At 35.7% G+C, this 25,090-nt stretch overlaps 1 protein-coding gene and 1 non-coding gene across 4 annotated transcripts in view; both read left to right on the top strand.

Moving 5' to 3' along the window:
- The window catches only part of UACA (uveal autoantigen with coiled-coil domains and ankyrin repeats), a 119,937-nt gene that overhangs the window by 77,742 nt on the left and 17,105 nt on the right, over positions 1 to 25,090 (top strand). For 2 of the 3 annotated variants that reach the window (XM_036274187.1, XM_036274197.1), the window contains exons 6-15: positions 669 to 739; positions 843 to 949; positions 3,771 to 3,952; positions 4,993 to 5,030; positions 7,773 to 7,841; positions 9,634 to 9,741; positions 10,289 to 10,321; positions 10,833 to 10,931; positions 23,735 to 23,771; positions 24,582 to 24,634. In XM_036274187.1, coding sequence (XP_036130080.1) covers positions 669 to 739; positions 843 to 949; positions 3,771 to 3,952; positions 4,993 to 5,030; positions 7,773 to 7,841; positions 9,634 to 9,741; positions 10,289 to 10,321; positions 10,833 to 10,931; positions 23,735 to 23,771; positions 24,582 to 24,634 — 797 coding nt within the window. Of the gene's footprint in view, positions 1 to 668; positions 740 to 842; positions 950 to 3,770; positions 3,953 to 4,992; positions 5,031 to 7,208; positions 7,237 to 7,772; positions 7,842 to 9,633; positions 9,742 to 10,288; positions 10,322 to 10,832; positions 10,932 to 23,734; positions 23,772 to 24,581; positions 24,635 to 25,090 lie in introns of those variants that run through there. The other variant, XM_036274208.1, reaches the window with a different exon arrangement.
- LOC118621968 lies at positions 2,648 to 2,709 on the top strand. The gene has a single exon (XR_004957855.1). It is a non-coding gene; the product is annotated as a U7 small nuclear RNA (small nuclear RNA).

The following is a 25,090-nucleotide window of genomic DNA, read 5'->3' as shown; positions in this document are numbered from 1 at the left end:
TTGTCATTATTTTCTGTGCTAATAATCTAGTATCAACACATAGGCTTTAAAAAAATTCAAGGGGAGTATAAACACAGTCCTATTTTATGAATTTAACAATAATATTTTCCTAATTCAAATGAGAACTCTAGTGTTGATCAGAGAAGAAACATCATGCAATTTTATAATTTTTAGTAAAATGGCCTTGCTTTGCATCATTAAAGACAGACATTGCAATCTCTGCTTTTGAAAAGGAATATGAATTGTATGAGTTATGCTTTTTCTACTATGGCTCTTCTGTATAAAAGTGAATATGATTCTTTAATAAAAACTCAGCTAATACTTCATGGATCAAGCCAGTTATCATGTTTAAAAACTTAATATAAATAGAAAGTTGAAGTGATTTTTATTATCTGTGTTCACCCTTAGAGAGCAGTAGTATATTCTTGTTTTCTACAAGGATGATAATATAGGTTGGTCCTAATAACATATATAAAATTTATAAAATGATTTTTGTCTAATCTATTTTAAGACAGAAAATTGATACTTATAATGCTAAACTGAGAGTAAATGATGTGAAGCTTAGTAGTTTAGAAAATGAAGAATTTATTCCTTATATGGACTTAGCAAAACACCACATGTCTTACTAACAGCTGTTCATCATTTATCATTTCCTTTGTTCCTCAAAGCTATGGCAGACTGTCCTTCTAGCATACAGCTGCTTTGTGACCATGGGGCCTCCGTGAATGCCAAAGATGTAGTAAGTCAATTTATATTTATTCTCATTTCAACTCATAAGTTCTAACTTTTATGTTTTGGGTGATTTGTTGTCTTAATACTGTTTTATTTTTCTTGTTGCTCAGGATGGGAGGACACCGCTTGTTCTGGCTACTCAGATGTGTAGGCCAACAATATGTCAACTGCTGATAGATAGAGGAGCAGATATTAATTCCAGAGACAAACAAAACAGGTAAATTTTTTTTTCATCACAACTCCCCACATACCAGCTACATGCACAGTGATTCTGAAATTCTGCTGCTGTGATGGCCTTTCCATCCCTTTTGGTTCACCCCTTCCTTGGAATTAGCACCACTTATTTTTTTTCAAAGTCTGCTGAAGAAGGATGCAGAGGGACGTAGGGGAAGATGATGGCTAAATACAGAATACAAGCAATGATTAGGGCCTATGTTTGAGCAAAGAATTGAAGAAAGAGGATCCCAGTTATTTTAAGCTTTATGAAAATATTTAATGAAATGGGCTCAAATAAGATATAAGGAAGAAGAATAAAAAATTAGATCTATAGTCCATTTCTTCATTAGTACTCTTTGGGGAGTAAAAATTATACCTATAGTTCACTTCATTAGTGAGTCGTTTGGTTCATGGATGTCCTGGAGCTTGACATGTTTCAGGACTGATTTTCTCAAGGTGTTTTCTCTCCTTACCATGCCCAGGCACAATGCCACCTCCTTTTCTGAAACAGAGTTCATTTTCTATCCCAAGATTCCCTTTGTTTATTTTTGCTTCTGTATTTGATGCTATTTTAGTTGGTCTGCACTTACAATTTCTATCTGTGATTCTCCCTTTCCCCTTTTCATGGTGCTTATTATATTATAATTATGGTGTTTATGGTCATGAAGTTTTGGACAATAAAGTAACTGAAATATAGCTCCTCCACTAATTGAAGCATTACAATAATTTATAACAAGTTGCTGGGATTTTATAGATGATTACGAATGAAGTTGTTGGTTTTTTTTTACTTCATTTTCTTCTTCTAAACATGTATCCTGTTGTTTGTAGTTCATTGGAAGTGGAGCAGTATAAAGGCTTTAGATGTCAGATTTTTTAGCTCTAGCTGTTTTTATTGTTCAGGCATCTCAAAGGAAGAAATTCTTAAGCAGTTAAATCATTGACATGATTATTAAGAAAGTGGCTTTTTGTATTACTTTGTTTTGCAGATACTATAATCTGGTTCCAAGCATGACTAAGAAAATTTGATTTAAATAAAAATAAATTTTGGTATCAGAGAGGGATGATTTGGTTGATCCATATATAATGTCTTTTTTTTTTTTTAATGCTCTTATATTTTTCCAAGCATGTTCATCTGTTTTCTCATTGGAATTTCACCAAAAAAATCAATGAGGTAGGGCAATGTGTATTATATAGAGTAGATAGCAGATGGTTTTAAAAATAAATTAAAATCTTAGATTCTGACAATATATTCAAGTTGTTTTTTTTAAATTTCGTGTTCTACCTATATATAGCACTTTTTTCTCTAATAACAAACACTTTGTTATGCCTATTTTATATAAAATTGCATACAGTAACTATTTGGGGAGTAGAAAAGAGAAATAGAGCATATATAGCAGAGTAAAGCAAGAATCAGTTTCCTTATGAAATCCAATATTCACAATTGAAGACAGTTAGATATAGGCTAAGTCATTTCTTTTCATTAGGTGTTGATTTCCTCAGCAACAAAAATAGAGCATGGGCAAAATAATTGCTAGGATCCTTCTAAAATTGTATGATGATTTGTTTTGTTGCATTATTACTGTTTACTGAGAATACTGTTAAGTGTTTAGTGCTGATGATTCTATCATGGCAGAATAAACCAGTGGGCCATATTAATGGGGTTAATTTGAGGAAGCAAGTTTTAAAATAAGGTGAGAAGAAGTGCTTACAGCTCTTTTGAATTTGTCTAGTAGGTCTTCCAGTTTTTACTGGAAGGCCCTAAAAAATAAATTAAATAAATAAATAAAAAATAAAATTAGGTGTGAAGATCTCCAGGTAGGAGAAACAAGGCTCTTCTAAAAAAAAAAAAAAAAAAAAAAGGAAATCAGTCCCAGCCTGCGTGGCTCAGTGGTTGAGTGTTGACCCATGCACTAAGAGGTCACCAATTCGATTGCTGGTTAGGGCACATGCCCAGGTTGTGAGGCTGATCCCTGGTCGGGGGCATGCAGGAGGTGGCCAGTCCATGTTCTCTCTCATTGATGTTTCTCTCTCTCCCTCTCCCTTCCTTTCTCTCTAAAATCAATAAAGAAAAAAAAATTAAAAAGAAATCAGGAACAGGAATTTGGTTCTTGTTTTGTTTGGAGTAGAAGAGATTCATTAGGGAGGTTTTCATATTGTGCTTCAATTCATGAAGGGACTTGAATAGTTTGGATTTATTGTTGTAGGTTTTGAGCAGGTGGGGTGACAGTATCAGTTGTGGAAGATTTCTGTGGTGATTTACTTGTAGGACATAGGACAAGAATAAAGGGAGTTAGTTTGGTAGTAGAAGTAACAAATGCATATAAAGTGATAAAAGAGTTTAACTTTGCAAATTAAAACACAAAGCAAATGTTTTTATAAATCCAGTGAAGTTAAAATACAAGATTAAAATATAGAGTGAAATTTGAATTTGTAATAAGTATGACTTTTTTTTTTTTTTACTCCTCACCTGAGGACATTTCTTTTCATTTTTTATTCAGATAGAGTGGGAGGGAGGGAGAGAGAGAGAGAGAGAGAGAGAGAGAGAAACATCGACACAAAAGAGACACATTGAGTGGCTGCCACCCGCACAACCAACCAGGGCCGGGGACAAAGTGCAACCGAGGTACATGCCCTTAGCAGGAACCGAACCTGGGTCTCTCTGGACCGCAGGCTGACGCTTTAACCGCTGAGCCAAACCGGCCAGGGCGTAAGTATGACTTTTTAAAGTAATATTTGTTCTTCAAAAACAGGCTCTGGAAAAAGATTTCTGAAGGATTTTCTTGGATCTTTCTCAAGGTTTTTTTATTCTTCCATCTTTTTAGGACTGCTCTCATGCTAGGCTGTGAGTATGGCTGCAAAGATGCTGTAGAAGTCTTAATTAAAAATGGTGCTGATGTAAGCTTGCTGGATGCCCTTGGCCATGATTGTTCTTACTATGCAAGAATTGGTGACAATCTGGACATTCTAACTTTATTGAAGACTGTATCGGAAAATACCAACAAAGGTACCAGAAATTTTCTGTAACTAGAAAAGTCCAGGATAATTAGGAGCAGCTTTTAAAGATTTACATGGTAGAACTAGTTTATAACAAGCAAAATATTTGATACCAAGGCAGTGTGTGTGGCAAATATTATTTAGTTTATCAGTAAACCCTACTATACTGTGGAGTAATTTATGAACTGAGTAGAAAGAGTCAAATCAGGTGTTTTAGTAATACATATTTTTTGATTGGGAGGGAGGTGAAGCTCTTAGCTTTTATACTTACAGTTTTAAAGAACCATTGTTCAAACCTGTATATAAAATATTCAACCAATATTTATTTAATACTTGTGCCAAGTATTTTTCTATCTTTATTAAAGGGAAACTGGGAAATATAGAAAAGTATAACAAATAAAATTAGTCACTCATCCTACTACTGAGGAGCCTCTGTTAACATTTAGAGGACTATCCTTCCACTCGTCTCCCTGTGCATGAAATCAAGGTCACCTGGAGTGAGCTGTAGATTACCTTCCGTGTAATGTAATGTGTAGGCTTTTTCCTCATAAATAAATGTATTTTCTATGGTACAATTTTTATTGATGCACAAAATTCCATCTATTTAAGTTTAATTTAATAATTTAGTGACTGTCCTTATGCATAACTATTTCAGCATTTTTTTATTATACCTTTAGGATCAATTTGTATAAATTGAATGATGGAGTTTCAGGGTATATGCATTTCTTTAAGCCTTTAATGTATATTGACAATTTGCCTTTCAATTTAGGAGTGTTTTAAATATTACATTTTTTAACCTGTCTCCCTCCCCTCCCTAGCATTGAATATTATCTACCTGGATGTTGTCATAGGAAAAAACAAAAACAAAATTCTGCCAGTTTGAGATGCAAAAATGATATTTTGCTATTATTTTAACTGTGAAGTAGTAAGCATTAAAGGAAACTTTAAAATTATTTTTTTCATATTAACTCAATTGTATAGAGAATTCATATCTACCCAAGTTAACCTGCTGTTTCACTGTTTCTCTTCCTCATCTCTTTATATCTTCAGGGAGAGAACTTTGGAAGAAAGGACCATCACTGCAACAGGTAGATCTTAATTTTAATTTTTAAAATTATGTATATTATTCAATTAAAGTAAAGTACTTAGTAAAAGTGTTTAATGATTATATATCACTCTTCTGAGTTTAAATGTGTGCTCTTCTCTCTGCCCAGTTAATCATACCCATGTAGAACCTAGGTATTAAGATCTGGAGGCTTTATCTAAATACTATCACTCAGCGTGAGACAGTGGATTTTAATTACAGTGAATGTATCCAGGGGGAAATAAATAGCTTCCTGATTGCTGACCTTGAACATCCAGCCCTTTCAAGTATGGGATATTGCACTTTGTTGAGATTCTTAAATGATGACTCTTAGCCTGGCAGATCATAGATGGCTTACCTGTTCTCCCTTAATAACAGATCAAATATTTATTGTTATGCGAAAATTCTTCCAACATAAGAAATGAAGAAAACAGAATTCAAAATTGATTATATATTGTTATTTCAATACTACTGTTAACATTTTGATTCCCTTTTTTATTCTGCATATATTTAATTTAATGAAGACTTTTCTTTAAAAAAAAAAATAAACACAGTACGTGAAATAATTTATACCTCGCACTAATTTTATTATCAAATCACTGTTTAACCCTGGTTTTGTGACCTAAACTCAGTAAATGTCATCATTTTGCGCTAATCTCTTCGAGTTCAAGTGTGGTTGGTTTACGGTGCTCTAGACATCTTGCTCAAAAGCTAGTGTAGGCAGCTCTCCTCTTCTGCTGGCTGTTTCCTTCCAGGCTTTCAGCTTTTCTCTAGTGAGAGGAACCTGAGCACTTCCAAACCCTGAAGAGAAAGTAATCAGGTACCTTCTGAGCAGTTCTGATCATCATTCTGTATCATTTCTCTACCTCTCACCTGAATCTGAAAGCTATATTAAAGCATGTTTTCCATTTTAATCCACCAGAATTAAGTAATACATTCATGCATGGATCATGTCTGCTGTCACTTTTGTTTTCCACCTGGAGCAACTGTTTCAACTTTCTCTCTCATTCCTCAGATAACCTAAGTGGGGGTAGAGGGAAATAAAATGTGCACCACTGTGTCTGTACCAGCCATCTCATATAGAATCAGAGAAAGTGATTTCTGAAATGTATAGATACTTAAACTATTGAATATTAATATGGAAATGAAAAATACATGGAGTTAATAAAGTTAATATTCTGCTAGGAACTGTAAAACTCATTTGTTTCCATTTTTTTTTAATACATTAAAAATATATTCTGTAAATAGGATATTTTCCAGTGTTAAGGGGCATATATATAATCCTTGTTTTTAAGACTACAGTATAGTTTTTAAAAAGGAACTTATTTGGTTTGCTTAACAGATATCTATAGAGCACCTATTATATGCCAATTGCTGTTCTAAGTGCTGGGAAGATCATAGTGTTCAAAGTTTCTGACTCATGGAACTAACTCCCAGCCTAGTGAGAGAGATGACTGGTAGGTAGACAAGTATTTAGGATCATAACAGATGCTTTGAAGAATAGTGCAACAGGATTGGGAGGTGAAAAGGGAGAGGGCAGGAAGCTGTTTTAGATTGTGTGGTCAGCAAAGGCCTCTCCCAGGAAGTGACATTTGAGCAGAGATCTGAAGGAAATGAGGAGGGAGCCACAGGGCTCTGTGGGAGATGCCTCACTGAGAGAAGAAGGGGCAGATGCCAAGCCCCTGAGGAAGGTGCATATTTACCAGGGCCAGAGTGACAGGAGTGACATGCACTTCGTGGAGCAGGAGAAGTGATAGGGCAGGTAATCAGGTGCCAGGTTCTAAAGGACCCCTGAAGGGAGGGCAGGGAATGAAAGTGGTTATGAGACTAGTAGTCATATTCCACATGAAGAACACTTCTTTCGTAAAAGGACAGAGGCTAGAATTGTAGTTTGGGCCAAATTATAGATACAGGATATCTTTTTAATGGAAACTTGTCTCTCTGATTCTAAATCTAAACTCATTACAATAATAGTTTAAACTTGATTAAACAAAACTCAACAAATAATACAAAATGTAAAAAATTATCTTGCAGAATTAAAACTTTATCTTTTTTTTTAGCTCTCAAATAGGAAGAAAGAAGTGGCTTTCTAAATTATTGTGTAAATTTAAAAGTCAGTTTGGATGAAAAAAGGAGGTTGTTTGCTCTCTTGTTTAATAATTATGTTTTTATTAAAGCAGATCTCTAAGCTGGAATAAGGTTTCAGACCAGTAAGTGTATAAAATAACACATACCCAACCAAGTCATTAGAGATCTTTTATATAGCTCTGGTCAGAGGATTGTCTGTCTCTTACTTACATGCCCATTGATATTTTATTGCATCAGTGCTCAAAGAAAGAAATAATTTTCATATTTTCTTTCAACATTGTGTATCTCCTTCTCCTCCTTGTTTTAAAAACTAAATTCTTTGTTTGGGAATGGATGATGATGCTTTATGGCACAACTTTAGTTTTCTGTCTAATACAAATTCTCTCTTTCACAGTTTGGTGACTTTGGCTAAAATAAATCCTTAACAATAAGGATTTTAAATTGTTATTTTTTAGTATTTTAAAATAAATTATATTTGATTTATTTAAAACCAATATCTTTAAAGATGCTTTCCATTTGGCATTTTAAATGGAAGCACTGTGTTATGTACACCAAGATTTAATGTTGGATAAACTGAAAATCACTAATTGGGTTTACTGCCTATTTATTTCTGTATTCTCATACTTGCTAACCTGTGTTCTCGTTTGTTTTACCAAAGCGAAATTTGACACACATGCTAGATGAAGTAAATATGAAGTCAAATCAGAGGGAGCACCAAAGCATTCAGGTAAAAAAAAAATGGTATCTCCCTTTGTAAAGAATTCCAATGTTTTCTGTAGTGGGGTGGGGAGAAAAGGGAGGGGACAAAAAACCGGCAGGGGAATGAGTGAGGAAAGCAAAGGTGGCTTGTTATGTTTTGTGATTCCATTTTCTTATTCAGTCCCTTCTGAAAGAATTGACTTCTGATATGAATGTTTGAGTCAGTACTATCTTACAGAAAGTGTAGTTTTAATATAGAATAGGAAGCAAATTATTCAATAACTTCACATAACTTCTTGTTCATTTAAATATATCTGTTTTGGGCCATAAATCATAAATTGCTGTTCATTTTAAGTAACTAATTATAGTGATAAAATGATGGTTGTTAATGTAAATAAAATAAAATCTGAACTTCTGAAAGTATTTAAAACATTTTTTTTTCTTTATTGATTTTAGAGAGAGAGGAAGGAGAGGGTGAGATAGAAAGAAACATTGATGAGAGAGAACATGGATTGGCTGCTTCCCGCATGCCTCCCATTGGGAATTTGGCTCACAACCTGGGCAGAAATTATCCTAACCAGAACTTGAACCGGCAACCTCTTGGTACAGGGGTCGATGCTCAACCACTGAGCCATACTGGCCAGGCAAAAGTATTTTTGTTTTGATTAAGAAAAATAATTTTGGCCGTGGCCAGTTTTGCTCAGTGGTTAGAGCATCGGCCTGCAGACCATAGAGTCCTGGGTTCAGTTCCTGCTAAGGGTACATACCTGGGTTGCAGTTTGTCCCCGGCCCCAGTTGGGGTTGTATGGGTGGCAACCACTTGATGTTTCTCTTTCACGTCAAAGTTTCTCTCTCTCTCTTCCTCCCTCTCTCCCTCCTGCTCTATCTGAAGATAAATATAAAATGTCCTCAAGTGAGGATAAAAAAAAAAAAAGAAAAAGAAAATTAATTTTGTTAACAACAGAGTACTTTTGACCTTTTATATATGTCAGTGTTCAAAAAATAATTATTGGATTATATTATATGAAAATCCCACAATTAAATAAGATAAACCAATAAACCAGTTAAATGGTTTATCTTATGACTGAAATATTATTAAAATATAAGTTGAATAGCTGTTTTCCATATGCTAAAACAAAAGTATTTTATTTTGTTTTTTTTTTCTTTATTGATTTTTTTTGAGAGAGAGGAAAGGACAGGGAGAGAGAGAGAAACATTGATGAGAGAGAACATTGATTGGCTACCTTATGCATACACCCCACTGGGGTTTTGGCTTACAACCTGGGTGTGTGCCCTGACTGGGAATCAAACCCTTGACCTCTTGGTGCATGGGTCGATGCTCAACCACTGAGCCACACCGGCTGGACTTATTTGGGTTTTATAGTTTACTATTTAGGGGTTAAAAAAGTGAAACTGTAAATGTTTTTTTCTAGAGCACTGAAATGATGATTAGTTTAACAAAAGTATTAGAATATTTTTTCTTGTAAACTTCAGAGGTGTTAAACAAAAGTTAAAATGGCATATTCTTCTGCTACTTTCTATTTACAGATGATGCTTTTACTTTTTATTAGAATCATGATGCTTTGCTGTCTTGTATATACTTGTATTCACTGGATATCATAAGACTGTAATTTTCCATATTATTTCCAAACTATGGATTTAAATCATTTGAATGTCATTGAAATTATTGAATTTTTGTACTTAGAGCTCTTTTACATATGTATATGTCAGTCTGTGATAGCAAACTGCTTTTTAAAAATTCTTCCATAAGAATTGATGTTTTAAGGTTGGTCTAGTACCTGTTATCTTTACTATTTAAGGATCTGGAGATTGAAAATGGAGATTTGAAAGAAAGGTTGAGAAAAATTCAGCAAGAACAGAGAATATTATTGGACAAAGTCAATGGTTTACAACTACAGCTAAATGAGGTAAATAATCTGCATAATAAAAAAAAAATCCAAAACTATTTTGTTACCAGTAGTCACCATTGATAATAAATTGTTAATAATCACCTGTCAAATCAAGTTAGAGTACTAGGTGCTAAAGGAGCTAAAATCGGATCGTTGCTCTTGAGGACCTGTCTTACTGGGACCTTTATATGAAGCTTTTAATGCTTGATATAAGAACAGGGAATACTTTTGGTGTGTAGTAGTAACAAAGGACTGAACTATAGTTGGAACTGTTGGATTGAAGAGGAAGGCGTAGAGAGAAAATGTGACAAGGAAGAACAAGTAGGAATTGATCATTGATGGGTTCTTAGAAGAGTCAAAGGTGCTTGTGAACCTGGAGGGTGAGAAGAATGAATGACAGTTCAGACAGCAGAATTGGTTATGATACACAAACACTGAGTGGGGGCATCCTTGTTCCCACTCTTAAAGACATGTGCCAGTCTTTAAAAGATATTTGCCAAGTTCAAGTCTTTTCAAATACACTTTCAAGAATGAAAACACATTTCTTCTTTTTTTATTAATTTAGGAAGTAATGGTTGCTGATGATCTGGAAAGTGAGGTAGGATGATAAATTTTACTTTAATGTTATATAAATTGAAGGTGATACTGCAGTAGAGGTTTAAGTCCTGAATAGAGATGGAGACTAGGATTCTATTTCTGCGTATTGCTCAAAGGGAAAAACAAAACCTACATGAGACCATAAAAGTATGTTTTGAATATAGTGGCATTGATTAGTGTTGACATTTTGTTGTTATTGCCTCTGAATATCTCATTTTCCATGAAGTTTTTCATGAAAAGATGTAAAATTCTAAACATTTTAAAGGAAATGTCTGAAAATAAGATTTAAGAAAAATAGAAATTTAATTTTTAATATTATTTATATATATTATATATTTTATTAGTATATTTATGGAAATTTTCAACTCTACTAATAGTTAAAAATCCTCCAGACTAGAGAATTCATTAACAGCAGTCCTCAAAATAATTCTAACTCATGTTTCCTAAAACATATTTTTAACCCAGTTTCAAGCAGTGTGATTTTGTTCTGTATTTATTTCTTTCCATTTCAGAAAGAAAAGCTGAAGTCCCTTTTGGCAGCTAAAGAAAAGCAGCATGAAGAAAGCTTAAGAACTATTGAGGCTCTGAAAAATAGATATAAATATTTTGAGGTATAGTGTTAAAGGGCTTGAGTCAGACTTGAATTTGTATCATCATTCTTTTCTTTATAGTTAAATAAATTGGCCTTGGTCAGTTTTTTTATTTAAAATTTCTGAGCATTGTTACCTTTTGACAAAATTGGAGTAATTGTGCCTTTTTCCAGAGTTGCCGTAAAGGTTAAATGGGATCATTGAAATTGACTAGCATGCATGTATCTGACATTTAGTTTAGTTCCAGTTTCTCCTCCCCAACCGTCCCCATTGTCCTTCCTTACCATTTAAAGAATTTATATTTTTGCCTGTAAATTTAAATGATTATGATGGCAATAATAACAAAGCATCAGCCCTGGCCGGTTTTGCTCAGCGGTTAGAGCATCAGCCTGCGGTCCCGAGAGACCCGGGTTCGGTTCCCGCTGAGGGCATGTACCTTGGTTGCAGTTTGTCCCTGGCCCTGGTCGGTCGTGTGGGTGGCAGCCACTCGATGTGTCCCTTTCACACCGATGTTTCTCTCTCTCTCTCTCTCTTCCTCTCTCTCCCTCCCACTCTACCTGAACAAAAAATGTCCTCGGGTGGGGATAAAAAAAATAAAATAAAATAACAAAGCATCATATCAATGAATAGTGGTATTTCCAGGATTATCTCAGAAAGAATGCCATACACATGTGGATTAAGTAGAACATATTGTTTGGTGAAGAATAGGGTGTTATTAATATAGCTCAGCTCATATACTCTTCTTTGATTGGATCAGTTAACTTTTAGTTTCTGCAAGGTCATGTTTTTTTTTAAAAAAAAACCTATTATTGAAATATTAAAAAGTACACATGATCAAGTGTATAAATTGAAATCTTTTCACAAATTGAACATACCAGATCAAGAAACAGCATTATCAGTATCTAAAAGCCTCCTCACACTTGCTTCCTGACACTACACACACTCTGTGCACCAAGGGTGACCACTCTTCCAACTTTTAACTGTATACATTCATTTTGCAAGGCCATCATATATATTTTATAAATGTCATTCATCACTGGGGGTCACCAAAGAGGATGACTTATTCAGCATCAGGAATATATCTCCTAGGAACATAACAAAAGTAATTTTTCTTTTTTGATTTTTTAAAATTTTATATTATTTTATATTAGTTTCAGGTATACAGCATAGTGGTTAGACAATTACATAATTTATGAAGCGATCCCCTTGATAATTCAAGAACCTACCTAGCACTGTACATAGTTATTACAATATTATTGACTATATTCCTTATGCTGTACTTTACATCCCCATGACTGTTTTGTAACTACCAATTTGTACTTCATAATCCCGTCACCTTTTTCACCAAGCCTCCCAACCTCCTTCCTCTCTGGAACCATCAGTTTGTTCTCTGCATCTATGACTCTGTTTCTGTTTGTTCATTTATTTTGTTCTTTATATTCCACATATAAATGAAATAATTTGGTATTTGTCTTTCTCTGTCTGACTTACTTCACTTAGCACAATTCCCTCTAGTTCCATCCATGTTTGTCACAGACAGTAAGATTTCATTCTTTTTTATAGCCAAGTCATATTTCATTGTGCCTATGTACTACATCTTCTTTATCCACTCATCTAGTGATGAGCACTTGAGTTGCTTCCATATCTTCGCTATTGTAAATATGCTGCAGTGAACATAGGGCTGCATATATCTTTTCAAATTAGTGTTTTTGGTTTCTTTGGATATATACCCAGAAGTAGAATCGTTGAGTCATTAGGTAGTTCTGTTTATAATTTTTTGAGGAATCTGCATGCTCTTTTTCATAGTGGTTACACCAATCTGCTTTCTCACCAAGAGTGCACGAGGGTTCCCTTTTATCCACATCCTTGCCAGCACTTGTTGTTTGTTGGATTATTGATGATAGCCATTGTGACTGGTGTGAGGTGTTATCTCATTGTGACTTTAATTTGTATTTCTCTGCTGATTAGTGACGTTGAGCATCTTTTTACATGTCTTGGCCATCTGTATGTCCTCTTTGTAGAATTGTCTGTTCAGGTCCTCTGCCCATTTTTTAAACACACTCTTAGATTTTTGGTGTTGACTTGTATGAGTTTCTTATCAGATTTGGATATTAAACTCTTATCTGATGTATCATTGGTGAATGTCTTCTTCCATTCAGTTGGTTGTCTTTTCATTTTGTTAATGTTTTCTTTTCTGTGCAAAACATTTTTAGTTTGATGTAGTCCCATTTCTTTATTTTTTCTTTTGTTTCCCTTGTCTAGGGAGATATATTATAAAAAGTATTGCTAAGAGAAATGTCAGAAATTTTCCTGCCCATATTTTTTTCTAGGAGTTTTATGGTTTTGAGTTTATTTTATATCTGGTATAAGAAGGTGGTCTAGTTTTATTTATTTACTTTTTTGCATGTATCTGCCCAATTTTCTCAATCCTATTTATTGAATAGACTGTCTTTGCCCCATTGTATGTTCTTGCCTCCTTTGTCATATATTAATTGAACATGTAGCCATGGGTTTATTTCCGGGCTCTCTATTCTGTTTCAGTGATCTACGTGCTTGTTTTTATGGCAGTACTGTGCTGATTTGATTACTCTAGTCTTGTAGTATAATTTGATATCAGGTAGCACAACACCTTCAACTTTGTTCTTCTTTCTCAAGATTGCTGTGGCTAATCAGGTTCTTTTGTGTTTCCATATAAATTTTTGGATTATTTATTGCAGTTCTGTGAAAAATGCCATTAGTGTTTTGATAAGGAATACTTTGAATCTATAGATTGCTTTGGATAATATGGACATTTTAATGATAATTCTTCCTTTCTATGAACATGGTATATGCTTCCATTTATTTGCATTTTATTCAATTTTTTATGGGTCTTTTACTGCCTTGGTTAACTTTATCCCTTGGTTTTGTTTTTGTTTTTTTTGTGGGTTTTTTTTGATGCAATTGTAAATGGGATTGTTTTCTTAATTTCTCTTTCTGATAGTTCATTATTGGTGAATAAAAATGCAACCAATCTCTGAATATTTATTTTGTATCTTGCTACTTTACTGAATCATTTATCAGTTCTAGTAGTTTTTTGGTAAAATCTTTAGGATTCTCTACATATAGTATCATGTCACATGCCAATAATGACAGTTTTACTTCTTTCTTTCTAATTTAAGTGCCTTTTATTTGTTTGTTTGTTTGTTTGTTTGTTTGCTATGACTAGGACTTCCAGTAATTATGCTGAATAAAAGTGGTGAAAGTGGATATCTCTGTCTTGTTTCTGAGCTTAAGGAAAACACTTTTAGCTTTTCCCCACTGAGTATGATGTTAACTGTGTGGGTTTGTCATATATAGTCTTTATTATGTTGAGGTATGTTTCCTGTTTTCCCACTTAGCTGAGAGCCTTTATCATAAATGGATGCTAGATTTTTGTCATATTCTTTTTCTACATCTATTGATATCATCATATGATTTTTATCTTTCATTTTGTATATGTGGTGTATCACATAAATTGATTGGCAGTTACTGAACCAGCCTTGCATCTCAGAAATAAATCCCACTTGATTGTGGTGTATGATCTTTTTTATGTATTGCTGGATTTGATTTGCCAATATATTGTTTAGGATTTTTGCATCTGTGTTCATCATAGATACTGGCTTATAAATATTTTTTTTGTACTGTCTTTGCCTAGTTTTAGAATCTGGATAATGCTGGCCTCATAAAATGAACTTGGGAGACTTTCCTTCTCTTGAATTTTTGGAATAGTTTGAGAAGGGTAGATGTTAATTCTTATTTGAATATTTAGTAAATTCACATGTGAAGCCATTGAAGGACTTTGTTTGTTGGGAGTTTTTTGATTATTGATTTGATTTTGTTGGTTGTAATTGGTCTGTTCAGATTTTCTGTTTCTTCTTGATTCGATCTTGGAAGATTGTATGGTTTTTTGTTTTGTTTTGTTTTTAATTTATCTGTTTGTTGACATATAATTGTTCATAGTGTTTTCTTATAATCCTTTATATTTCTGTGGTGTCAATTTTAACTTCTCACTTCTCATTTTACTTATTTGCATTCTCTCTCTTATTTTCTTGTTTATCTTTCAAATAACCAGCTCTCGGTTGCATTGATCTTTTGTATTGTTTTTTGTTTGTTTGTTTTAGACTGCATTTTATTTTTACTCTGATCTTTATTTCCTTCTTTCTGCTCACTTTGGGCTCTGTTTGTTGTTTGTTTTCTACTTTCTTTAGGTGTAAGGTCAGATTGTTCATTTAACATAATTCTTATTTCTTGAGGTACTATGCTATGAATTTACCGCTTAAGACTGTTTTCACTGGGTCCCCTAGATATGGGGTGTTAGTATATTTCATTTCATTTGTCTCAAGATTTCTTTTGATATCTTCCTTGATCTCATTAACTTATTCAGGGTTCGGTAACATGTTATTTAATCTCCATGTGTTTGTGTGTTTTTCAGTTTTTTTCTTTTAATTGATTTCTAGTTTCATACCATTGTGGTTGTGGAAGATGCTTGATATTATTTCAGTCTTCTTAAATATATTGAGACTTGCTTGGGTTGTAGGCCCAATCCCCTGTAGGAGGTGTGCAGGAGGCAGCCAGTCAATGTTTTGACCGCACATTGATGTTTCTCTCTATACCTTCCTCTCTCTAAAAAATAAAATTAAAAAAAATAATAATGAGACTTGTTTTATGGCCTGATTTCTGGTATAGCCTAGAAAATTTTCCATGTACACTTGAAAAGAATGTATATTCTGATGCTTTGGGGTGAATGCTCTGAACATATCAATTAAATCCATCTGATCTAATGTGTCATTTAAGACAGCTGTTTCCTTATTGATTTTTTGTCTGGAAGATCTATTCATAGATGTCAGTGGAGTGTTAAAGTCCCTTACTGTGGCTGCATTACTGTCAATCTTTCCTTTTATGTCCATTAATATTTGTTTTATATGTGTAGGTGCTCCTAAATGTTTACAAGGATTTATCCTCTTGCTGGATTGATTCCTTTATCATATGTAATGTCATTCTTTGTTTCTTATTATAGCCTTTGTTTTAAAGTCTATTTTTTTCTGATATCAGTATTGCTACTACAGGTTTTTTGCTTGTTTGTTTCTATTTGCATGAAATATTTTTTTCCATTCATTTACATTCAGTCTGTTTGTGTCTTTCGATTTGAAGTGGATTTCTTGTAGACAGCATCTTAATGAGTCTTGTTTTCTTATTATTTGGCTGTCTTATGTTATTTGATTTGAGGATTTATCCATTTACATTTCAAGTGATCATGGATAGGTATGTAGTTGTTGACATTTTATTCATATTTATGTTTCTTTTTTTTCCTTATTTTTAAAGAAGTCCCATTAACATTTATAGTAATACTTGTTTAATGACTATGAACTCCTTTAGCTTATGTTGTCTGGGAAGTACTTTATCTCGCATTCAGTTTTAAATGATAGCCTTGCTGGGTAGAGTAGTCTTAATTATAGGTCCTTGTTATTCAAAAAATCACTTTGAATATTTCATGTCAGCCCCTTCTGGCCTAAAGAGTTTTTGTTGAGCCCTGCCGGTTTGGCGCAGCAGTTGGAGCGTCGGCCTGCGGTACTGAGAGACCCGGGTTTGGTTTCCGCTAAGGGCACGTACCTTGGTTGCAGTTTGTCCCCAGCCCTGGTTGGTCGTGCAGGTGGCAGCCACTCGATGTGTCCCTTCACATCGATGATTCTCTCTCTCTCTCTTCCTCTCTCTCCCTCCCGCTCTATCTGAACAAAAAATGGAAAAATGTCCTCGGGTGAGGATAAAAAAAAAAAAGAGTTTTTGTTGAGAAATCAGCTGATAGTCTAATAGGAACTCCCATGTCTTTCTCTTGCTACTTTTAAGATTGTCTGTCTTTAACCTTTGCCATTTTAATTATGATGTGTCTTGGTGTGGGCCTCTTTTGAGTTTATCTCAGCGCTTCGTGGACTTGTGTATCTTTTTTCTTCACCTGGTTAGGGAAGTTTTTGGTCATTATTTCTTTTTATTTTTAAATTAATTAATTTATTTTTGTTACAGATGTTTCTCCTTTTCCCCCCACTGATTCTTCCCACCCTGTCCCCAGCTTTGTTGTCCATGTCCATTGTTCATGTATACATGCATATAAGTTCTGTGGTTTATCTCTCCCCCACCACCCCCTCTTCTGGGGATTGTCAGTCTGTACCCCACTTCCACGTCTCTGGGACTACCCCATTACTCAGACTGTTGTGTTCATTATATCCCACAAATAAGTGAGATCATATGATACTTGTCTTTCTTTGTTTGGCTTGTTTCACTTAGGATAATACTTTCCAGGTCCCTCCATGTCATCTCAAAGGATAAGAGATCTTTCTTACAGCTGCATAGTACTCCATTGTGTATATGTACCACAGCTTTTTTATCCATTCATCTACTGATGGACATTTGGGCTGTTTCCAGACCTTAGCTATTATAAATAGTGCTGCTATGAACATGGCATTGCATATATTCTGCTAGTGGGAATGCAGACTGGTGCAGCCACTATGGAAAACAGTATGGTGTTTCCTTAAAAAACTAAAAATTGAACTGCCATTTGACCCAGTGATCTCACATCTAGGAATATACCCTAAGAAGCCTGAAACACCCATCAGAAAGGATATATGGTCATTATTTCTTCAAATAGGCTCTCAATCCCTTGCTCTACTTCTTCTCCTTCTGGTACCCCTGGTACCCCTATGATGTGGATGTTGTTATGCTCAATGTTGTCCTAGAGGTCCCTTAATCTACCCTTATGTTTCTCATTTTTAAAATTCTTTTTTTTTTTTTTTTTCTGCACCCTTGTCTTTCAAATTGTTGATCCGACCCTCTGCTATATCTGTTCTGCTGTGGATTCCTTCTAGTATATTCTTGATTTTGGTTATCGTATTCTCCATTCTGATTGGTTCCTTCTTATGGTTTCTATGTCTTTTTTAATGCTTGATATCTATCTCTTTGTTGAAGTTTTTTTCTAAGTTCCTTGAGCATCCTTATAACCATTGTTCTGAACTCTGTATCTGATTGATTCTTGCCTTCATTTTATTTAGTTCTTTTTATAGAGATTTTTTTTCTCTTTTTCCATTTGGGACATGTTTATTTGTCTCCCCATTTTTGCCGCCTCTCTGTGTTTGTTTCTATGTATTAGGTAGATCTGCTGCATGTTCCAATTTTGCAGGGTGGTCTTACAGAGTAGGTGTCCTGTGGGGCCTACAGGACACCTGATCACCTGAACACATGTGTGGGTCATGTGTTTCCTTCTGTTTAATTGAACATTGTTTGCTGTGGGCACATCTGAGGGTGGGGTTGATCCTTAGGCTGCTGGCTAAGAGGATTGGCCACAACCATAGTGTACAGGCTGCTAGGCAGGGACTGACCACACAGAACAGAATTCACCATCACATAGTATGTTGGTTCTGGGGCCTTTGGGGAAGAACTCTGGTGCAGGTTAATGTCAGGTGCTGCCTGTGACCAAGCCATGGGCTACCTATTAAGAGCTACAAAGTGCCCTGGCTGGTGTGGGTCAGCGGTTAGAGCGTCGGCTTGCGGTCCAGAGAGACCCAGGTTCGGTTCCCGCTAAGGGCACGTATCTCAGTTGCAGTTTGTCCCCGGCCCTGGTTGGGTTGTGTGGGTGGCAGCCACTCGATGTGTCCCTTTCACATCGATGTTTCTCTCTCTCTCTCTCTCTCTCTCTCTCTCTCCCTCTCTCTCCCTCCCACTCTATCTGAACAAAAAATGAAAAAAATGTCCTCGGGTGAGGATGCAAAAAAAGAGCTACAAAGTGGTCCATGATTGATAGCTGCTTGTGCTGGTCCTGGGTGCATGTGAAAGGTGCCAAGCTGTGATCCAAGCTGGCTGCACCAGTACCGGGCCTGGGGAAGGTCAACAGAAGGCCCAAGGTACCCTGAGACCTTCTGCCTCCTGTAGGCTGCCTGCAAGGCTCAGCCACTGATAGATCCTGGGGTGTTACATGAGTTGGGTGAAGCAGTTCTCAGTGAGTCACCAGGGGTAGTGTTATGTGGTGTTCACCAGATTGAAACAGATTCAGACTCGGCACTTTACTGGATCTGAGGCCACTCAGTGAAAGTCTCAGTGTATATACCGAGGCCAGTCTCACCTGCCTGGGGCCTATGAACCTTTGCGGTGGGGTTTCAGGGATTCTACAGATTGGTGGTAGAGTTCACCAGACTAATGCAGATTAAGATTCCGCTTTGTGGAAAGAGGGCTCAATAGAGGAAAGGTGGTGACTAACAGCTATGCAGGAAGATGGCCCTTGCTCTAGAGTAACACAACTCAGTTTAACCTTGTGTGTCTCAGCAACCCCAGAGCTTGATCAGAATTTCTTGAGAATTTTTTAAGACAGACTGCAGTGCAGGCCCAGGCTGGTTGCAGCAGACAGAGCCTAAGTGGTACACAAGTTGGATAGGGCAGGGCCTCAGGGAGTTGTCAGTGCGGAGCTAGTGTAGCTCACCAGTCTAATGCTGTACTGGGGGGAGAGCCCGACCCAGGAAAGGTGGGCCTTGGGCTAGGCGGGAGGAGGACTTAACACAGAGACATTGGCAGCTGTCCCTCTGTCCCTCACCCTGAAACCACACACCTCAGTCTCTCCCAATATGACTGCCAGAGCCCAGGGTGAGTGCCTGTGAGTGAGAGTTTGTGTGTTGGCCCTTTAAGAGGATGCCTGGATGCCCTGGCTGGTTTGCCTCAGTGGTTAGAGTGTCAGCCCACAGACCAGTGAGTCGTGGGTTCGATTCTAGTCAAGGGCATGTACCTTGGTGGTAGTTCATCCCTGGCCTGGTTGGGGTTGTGCGGGAGGCAACCAGTCGATGTGTCCCTCTCATGTTGATGTTTCTCTCTCTCTCCCTCTCTCTCTCTTTCCCCCTCCCTTCCACTCTGTCTGAAAATAAATGGAAAAATATCCTTGGGTGAGGATTTAAAAAAAAGAGGATGCCTGGATTTAGAGCAGCTTTCTGTCTCACCCTGATGGAAAAAATCCCCACCAGTTTTCACAGACATATTTTTTGGCTCCTCTTCCCAACACTGGTGCACCAGGATGGGGAGCCCAGCATGGGGCTCAGGCCCCTTGCATAGCAGGGGAGACCTTTGCAGCTGAGATATCCCTCCCAATTCCCAACCACCACATGTGGGTATGGGACCAGCCTGTTTCATGTCAACCCCACCTACTAATCTTGATGTGGCTTCTTCTACATATACTTAGTTATAGGTCTTCTGTTCAGCTAGTCTTCAGATGGTTACTCAGGTTGATTGTTGTATAATTTAATTGTAATTTTGATATGATCATGGGGAGAGGTAAGTGCAACTTCCACCTACTCCCTTCTTGGGTTCCTCCATGGCTAATCAGTAATTTTTTTCTTTGTAAATAAAATAAAATAGATGTATAGCTATGTAAAAGAATGTAAAGACATGGATGAATCTCATAGACATAATGTTGCATGAAAGAAATCAGACACAGCCCAGCTGGTGTGGCTCAGTGGTTGGAGCATCGACCCATGCACCAAGAGGTCACTGGTTCGATTCCTGGTCAAGGCACATGCCCAGGTTGTGGGCCCTATCCCCAGTGGGGAGTATGCAGGAGGCGGCCAATCGATAGTCTTTCTCATTGATGTTTCTATCTCTCTCTCTCTCTCCCTTCCTCTCTCTTTAAAATCAATAAAGAAAAATTACTTTAAAAAAAAAAAAAAATCAGCCCTGGCCGGTTTGGCTCAGCGGTTAGAGCGTCGGCCTGCGGTCCTGAGAGACCTGGGTTCGGTTCCCGCTAAGGGCACGTACCTCGGTTGCAGATTGTCCCCGGCCCTGGTTGGTCGTGCGGGTGGCAGCCACTCGATGTGTCCCTTCACGTCGATGTTTCTCTCTCTCTCTCTTCCTCTCTCTCCCTCCCACTCTATCTGAACAAAAAATGTCCTCGGGTGAGGATAAAAATAAAAATAAAAATAAAAAAATCAGACACAAAGAGTACATACTGCATGATTCCACTTTTATGAAGTTCAGAATCAGACAAAATAAATCTCTGGTGTTGGAGGTCAGAAGAGGCCATCCTTTGGTGAGGGGTCACTGACTAGGATGGGGCAGGAAGAAGCTTTCGGGTACTGGAAATGTATATCTTATCTGAGTTGGGATAACACAAAGTATGCACATAAAGTCCATTGCACTGTACACTTAATATTTGTGTACTTTATTGCAAGTGAGTTATGCCTTGATACATTTTTAAAAATGAAACAAATATTGTAATTTTGTTTACATGACTAAATTTTGAAGATGATTCAAAAACAGTTTTATAAGATAAAGAATGATCTCATATGATAACTTCTATCTTTGTCATATTTGAAGATATTTTAATGTTAATAGTGAACCTAGTAATAGCTAACATTTCACGGTACCAATCATGTGCCAGAAATTACTCTGTGCACTTTATGTGCATTTGGTAAACACATCAAATTTATATGGTAGGTTTTATATTACTGCCACTTCATAAGTGAGGATACTGAGGCACAGAGTGAACTTCCCATGAGAGGTTTTACAAATAGTAAGTGGAAGAGCCAGAACTTGAATCCAGGTAGTCTGGCTCCTTTATGTTCTTAACTAGACTAGTTTCATGCTCAAAATAGCTTGGATGAGAAAGTACAGACATGTGTATGGGCCCTCTGAAGTGTTCATCAAATAGTGCCCATAACTGGGCACTATCTATGTATTACTTTTCTTCTAATGGTAGACTCTCATGTGTTAAGAATAAAATCTTTTTCTGTAGCTTTAGACAAAATTAGAGTCAAGTCTGTAACTTTCAGTGAGATTATATTTACAGAAAAAAATACTTTTATAAAAACAATGCATATTTATTTTAGAAGAATTAGAAAATGTAGTTAAACTAAAAGCAGAAAATAAGCATTCCTGTAATACAGCACTCTTAGCAGCCGACTGATGCCCTTTCAGACCTTTTCTTTGTGCATACCTTGTGTTTAACAGTTGGGAATATTGTGCATCCTCTTTTGTAATAACTTTTTTCATTCAAAATAATGGGGACATTTTGTCCAGTTAGAACATATTTATTATGATGAATTTTTATGCTGGAAATGATTTTTTAATTTCAAAAAGAAAATTACAGGGCCCACTTTATATGTGATTCGATATTTATGAAAGCTGCCATTAAAAACTAAGAATTCATCATTTACTAACATTGAATATCCTCTACTGTATTATCTCACGTGCTTGAAAATCTTTATAGACGCCAATAGAATTGCAGTGTTATGTGTAATATTTAGTAGGTAGGCATTTCCCTTTATGTTTATAGAAAAATATGAGAAAATGTGGATTTCTTAGAATGAGACTAATTTTGTTATAATGAAAGCATTCATTTTCATTTACATCATCAAGGAAAAGTAATAAACCCAAACTAAGTTTTTTGAAACCCTTATGTTCCTAGGCCATTCCCTACCCATACGTGGATGAATCTCCATTGTAAACTCTAGTATTAAATATTTCATAGAACAAATAGCTTGACTAAGTTTACAGACATATTTCCATACCTTTGGGAGAGTAAGAATTAGTGGAGGTGGCATTAATTTAGTTATAGAACAATGGACCAGACCTGACCAGGTAGCTCAGTTGGATGGAGTATCATCTTGTACACCAAAAGGTTGTGGGTTTGATTCCTGGTCAGGGTACATACCTAGGTTGCATGTTTGATCCCTGGTCGGGGTGCTTATGGGAGGCAGCTGATTGATGTTTCTCTCTCACTTTGAAGTTTTTCTCTCTCTCTGTCTCTAAAAAATCAGTAAATGCATCCATGAGTGAAGATTAAAAAAAAACAAACATGGACCACTTTTATTGTGGTCACCTATATCATAGTGTGACACATGGCTGTTAGCACTAATGAACACAAATATACCAACATGAACTACATCTGCATATCTTCACTCTTGAAGCTATAATATTTAAAATGTATATGTTAGATTCTTTGTATTTGGCTCCCTTGGAAAAAGGAACAATCCAAATATATTTTGATTCAGAGTATCTAAAGTTTCTCTATTTTCCTTTTCCTGATGCATTGATGGGTTTATTACTGAGTGTAGGTCTTTGCCTCAATTTCATTTCCTGTTCTCTGTCTTCTTTTGCCTTCAGATTTAACGGGTATTCTATAAATTCTGAAAGAACTGGTTAATGTTAATATTTCACAGTCAATGAAGTAAGGTTCCTGTTCCAATAGTGGTAAAGTAATATTGTGTGAATGTGACGTTTTCTTCCTTTGGAGGAAAAGAAGCAACAAAGAATAAGCATTGAAAGTTACTTCAGTTCACTTGGAGCTCACTTTTATTTTTCTTTTGAGCAATAAAGTTTTTCCTTAAACACTTGGCCGCTTTTATTAAAATGCTTAGTGAAGTAGTTTATTCCCAGCCTATCTTTCTAATTGTTGCTAGTGCTGTGTCTTTGTGGGTTCCAGTAGAATAATACTCAGAAGAAATAAGGCATGTTGAAAATGTGGTTCTGCCTGGCTGGTGTGACTCAGTGGATTGAGTGTTGTCCCTGGACTGAGAGGTCCTTGTTTGTCCCAGTCAGGGCACATGACCAGGTTGCGGGCTTGATCCCCAGTTGGGAGCATACAGGAGGCAGCCGATCAATGTTTCTGTATCACATCAATGTTTCTATCTCTCTCTCCCTTTTGCTCTCTCTAAAATATCAATTTAAAAAATATTTTTTTAAAATGAAAATATAGTTCTGATGACTGGATGGTTTAGAGCTAAAGTAGATACAAAATCTAACAAAATGACCTAAAATGTTTTAATTTATACTTCTGATTTCAGAGTGATCATGTAGGATCAGGAAGTCATTTCAGTAACAGTAAGTATAAAAATGTACATTATCATTACAGTCCACCCAGTTTAACAAAGAAGAATGTTTATGCCTATTTATTTTGTATAACTGTATATGCTACTCCTGCTGCTCAACTTCATCCAACTACTTGTGTGCTGTATATACCTCCACACCTTGGAACTACTGTAGCCTCTGACATAAAATTTGGTCATCACTGAGGCTCTGACTTTCCTTAGTCCCTGTTTTAAAAATTGTATATAGTATGAATTACCAAACTTACCTTGTTTATTAGTAGACATTCATCTTGTGATATTTGGGACTTCTTTTATGGAAATAAACATAGTTTTCTGATTTGGAGAAATCTTTGGATATAGTTTCATTGCAGGTAATAATTTTTAAATTAGTTAGAAGTTCCATAACAGCTACTTATTTTAAGACTATACATAATTAATCTTTGCTTTTGTTTATTGTTTTCCATTTTTAAAGTGTCTCTAGAATATTTTATTTGCTTCTCATTGAATATTAATATTTATCCTGTAAATTGCAAGAAAATTTTCATTTTGACTGATTATAAGATACATATTTTAAAATAATCATGCAGCTTATATATTTAGTCTAACAGTGTTATATATTTCTAAAAGTGAACTTATTATCTATTCAGAAGAATATGGATACTTCCCTTCTGTACAAAGAAAAAAGGAAAAATACAGATATTTTAGAACAGGGATAATTTTATACTTTAACTCCTTTTGTTTGAAAAATAAAGGAGACATAATTACACTAAATTAACACTTAGCCTACTTTGGAAGTTGATATCATTTGTTTGGATTTATTTAGGAAAAGAAGATATGCTTCTTAAACAAGGTCAAATGTACATGACAGACTCACAGGTAACACTACTTTTTTAATAAAAATAATAATAAAAGTACTTCGGCCTTTAAGAAAAAGAACAATTTGTATATTAAGAATGTATACATTGAATATGGTTTTCATTATTTTATAAAAGTTGGTTTTGTATTATTTTAATATAAGCAGACATTGCTGTTTCTGGTGCCCCCTAGCGTGTTTTTGATGACAGTGACTTAAATAAGAGGACTGAATTACAATTTCATGGTCTTTATCTAAGTCTGTATTACAGCAGATAGTCAGCTCTTCATATTTTCCCATTAAAAGGTAAAGACAGGTATGAATAATTAAAAAGTCATTTGTTTTGGCTTTGAAATATATTTTTCCTTGCTTTCAAGTATGCTATGTTTTAGAAATTCACCTCAAAACAAGTAAAGCTTCCAAGAGGGAATATTGTCTGATTTTTTCACTTGTTTATCTGTTCCTCGCTTTCAGTTTCC

Source organism: Molossus molossus, unplaced genomic scaffold (genome assembly GCF_014108415.1).
Source record: "Molossus molossus isolate mMolMol1 unplaced genomic scaffold, mMolMol1.p scaffold_m16_p_1, whole genome shotgun sequence".
In the NCBI taxonomy this organism is placed as follows: Eukaryota; Metazoa; Chordata; class Mammalia; order Chiroptera; family Molossidae; genus Molossus; species Molossus molossus.
This window is presented reverse-complemented; position numbering and strand designations above follow the sequence as displayed.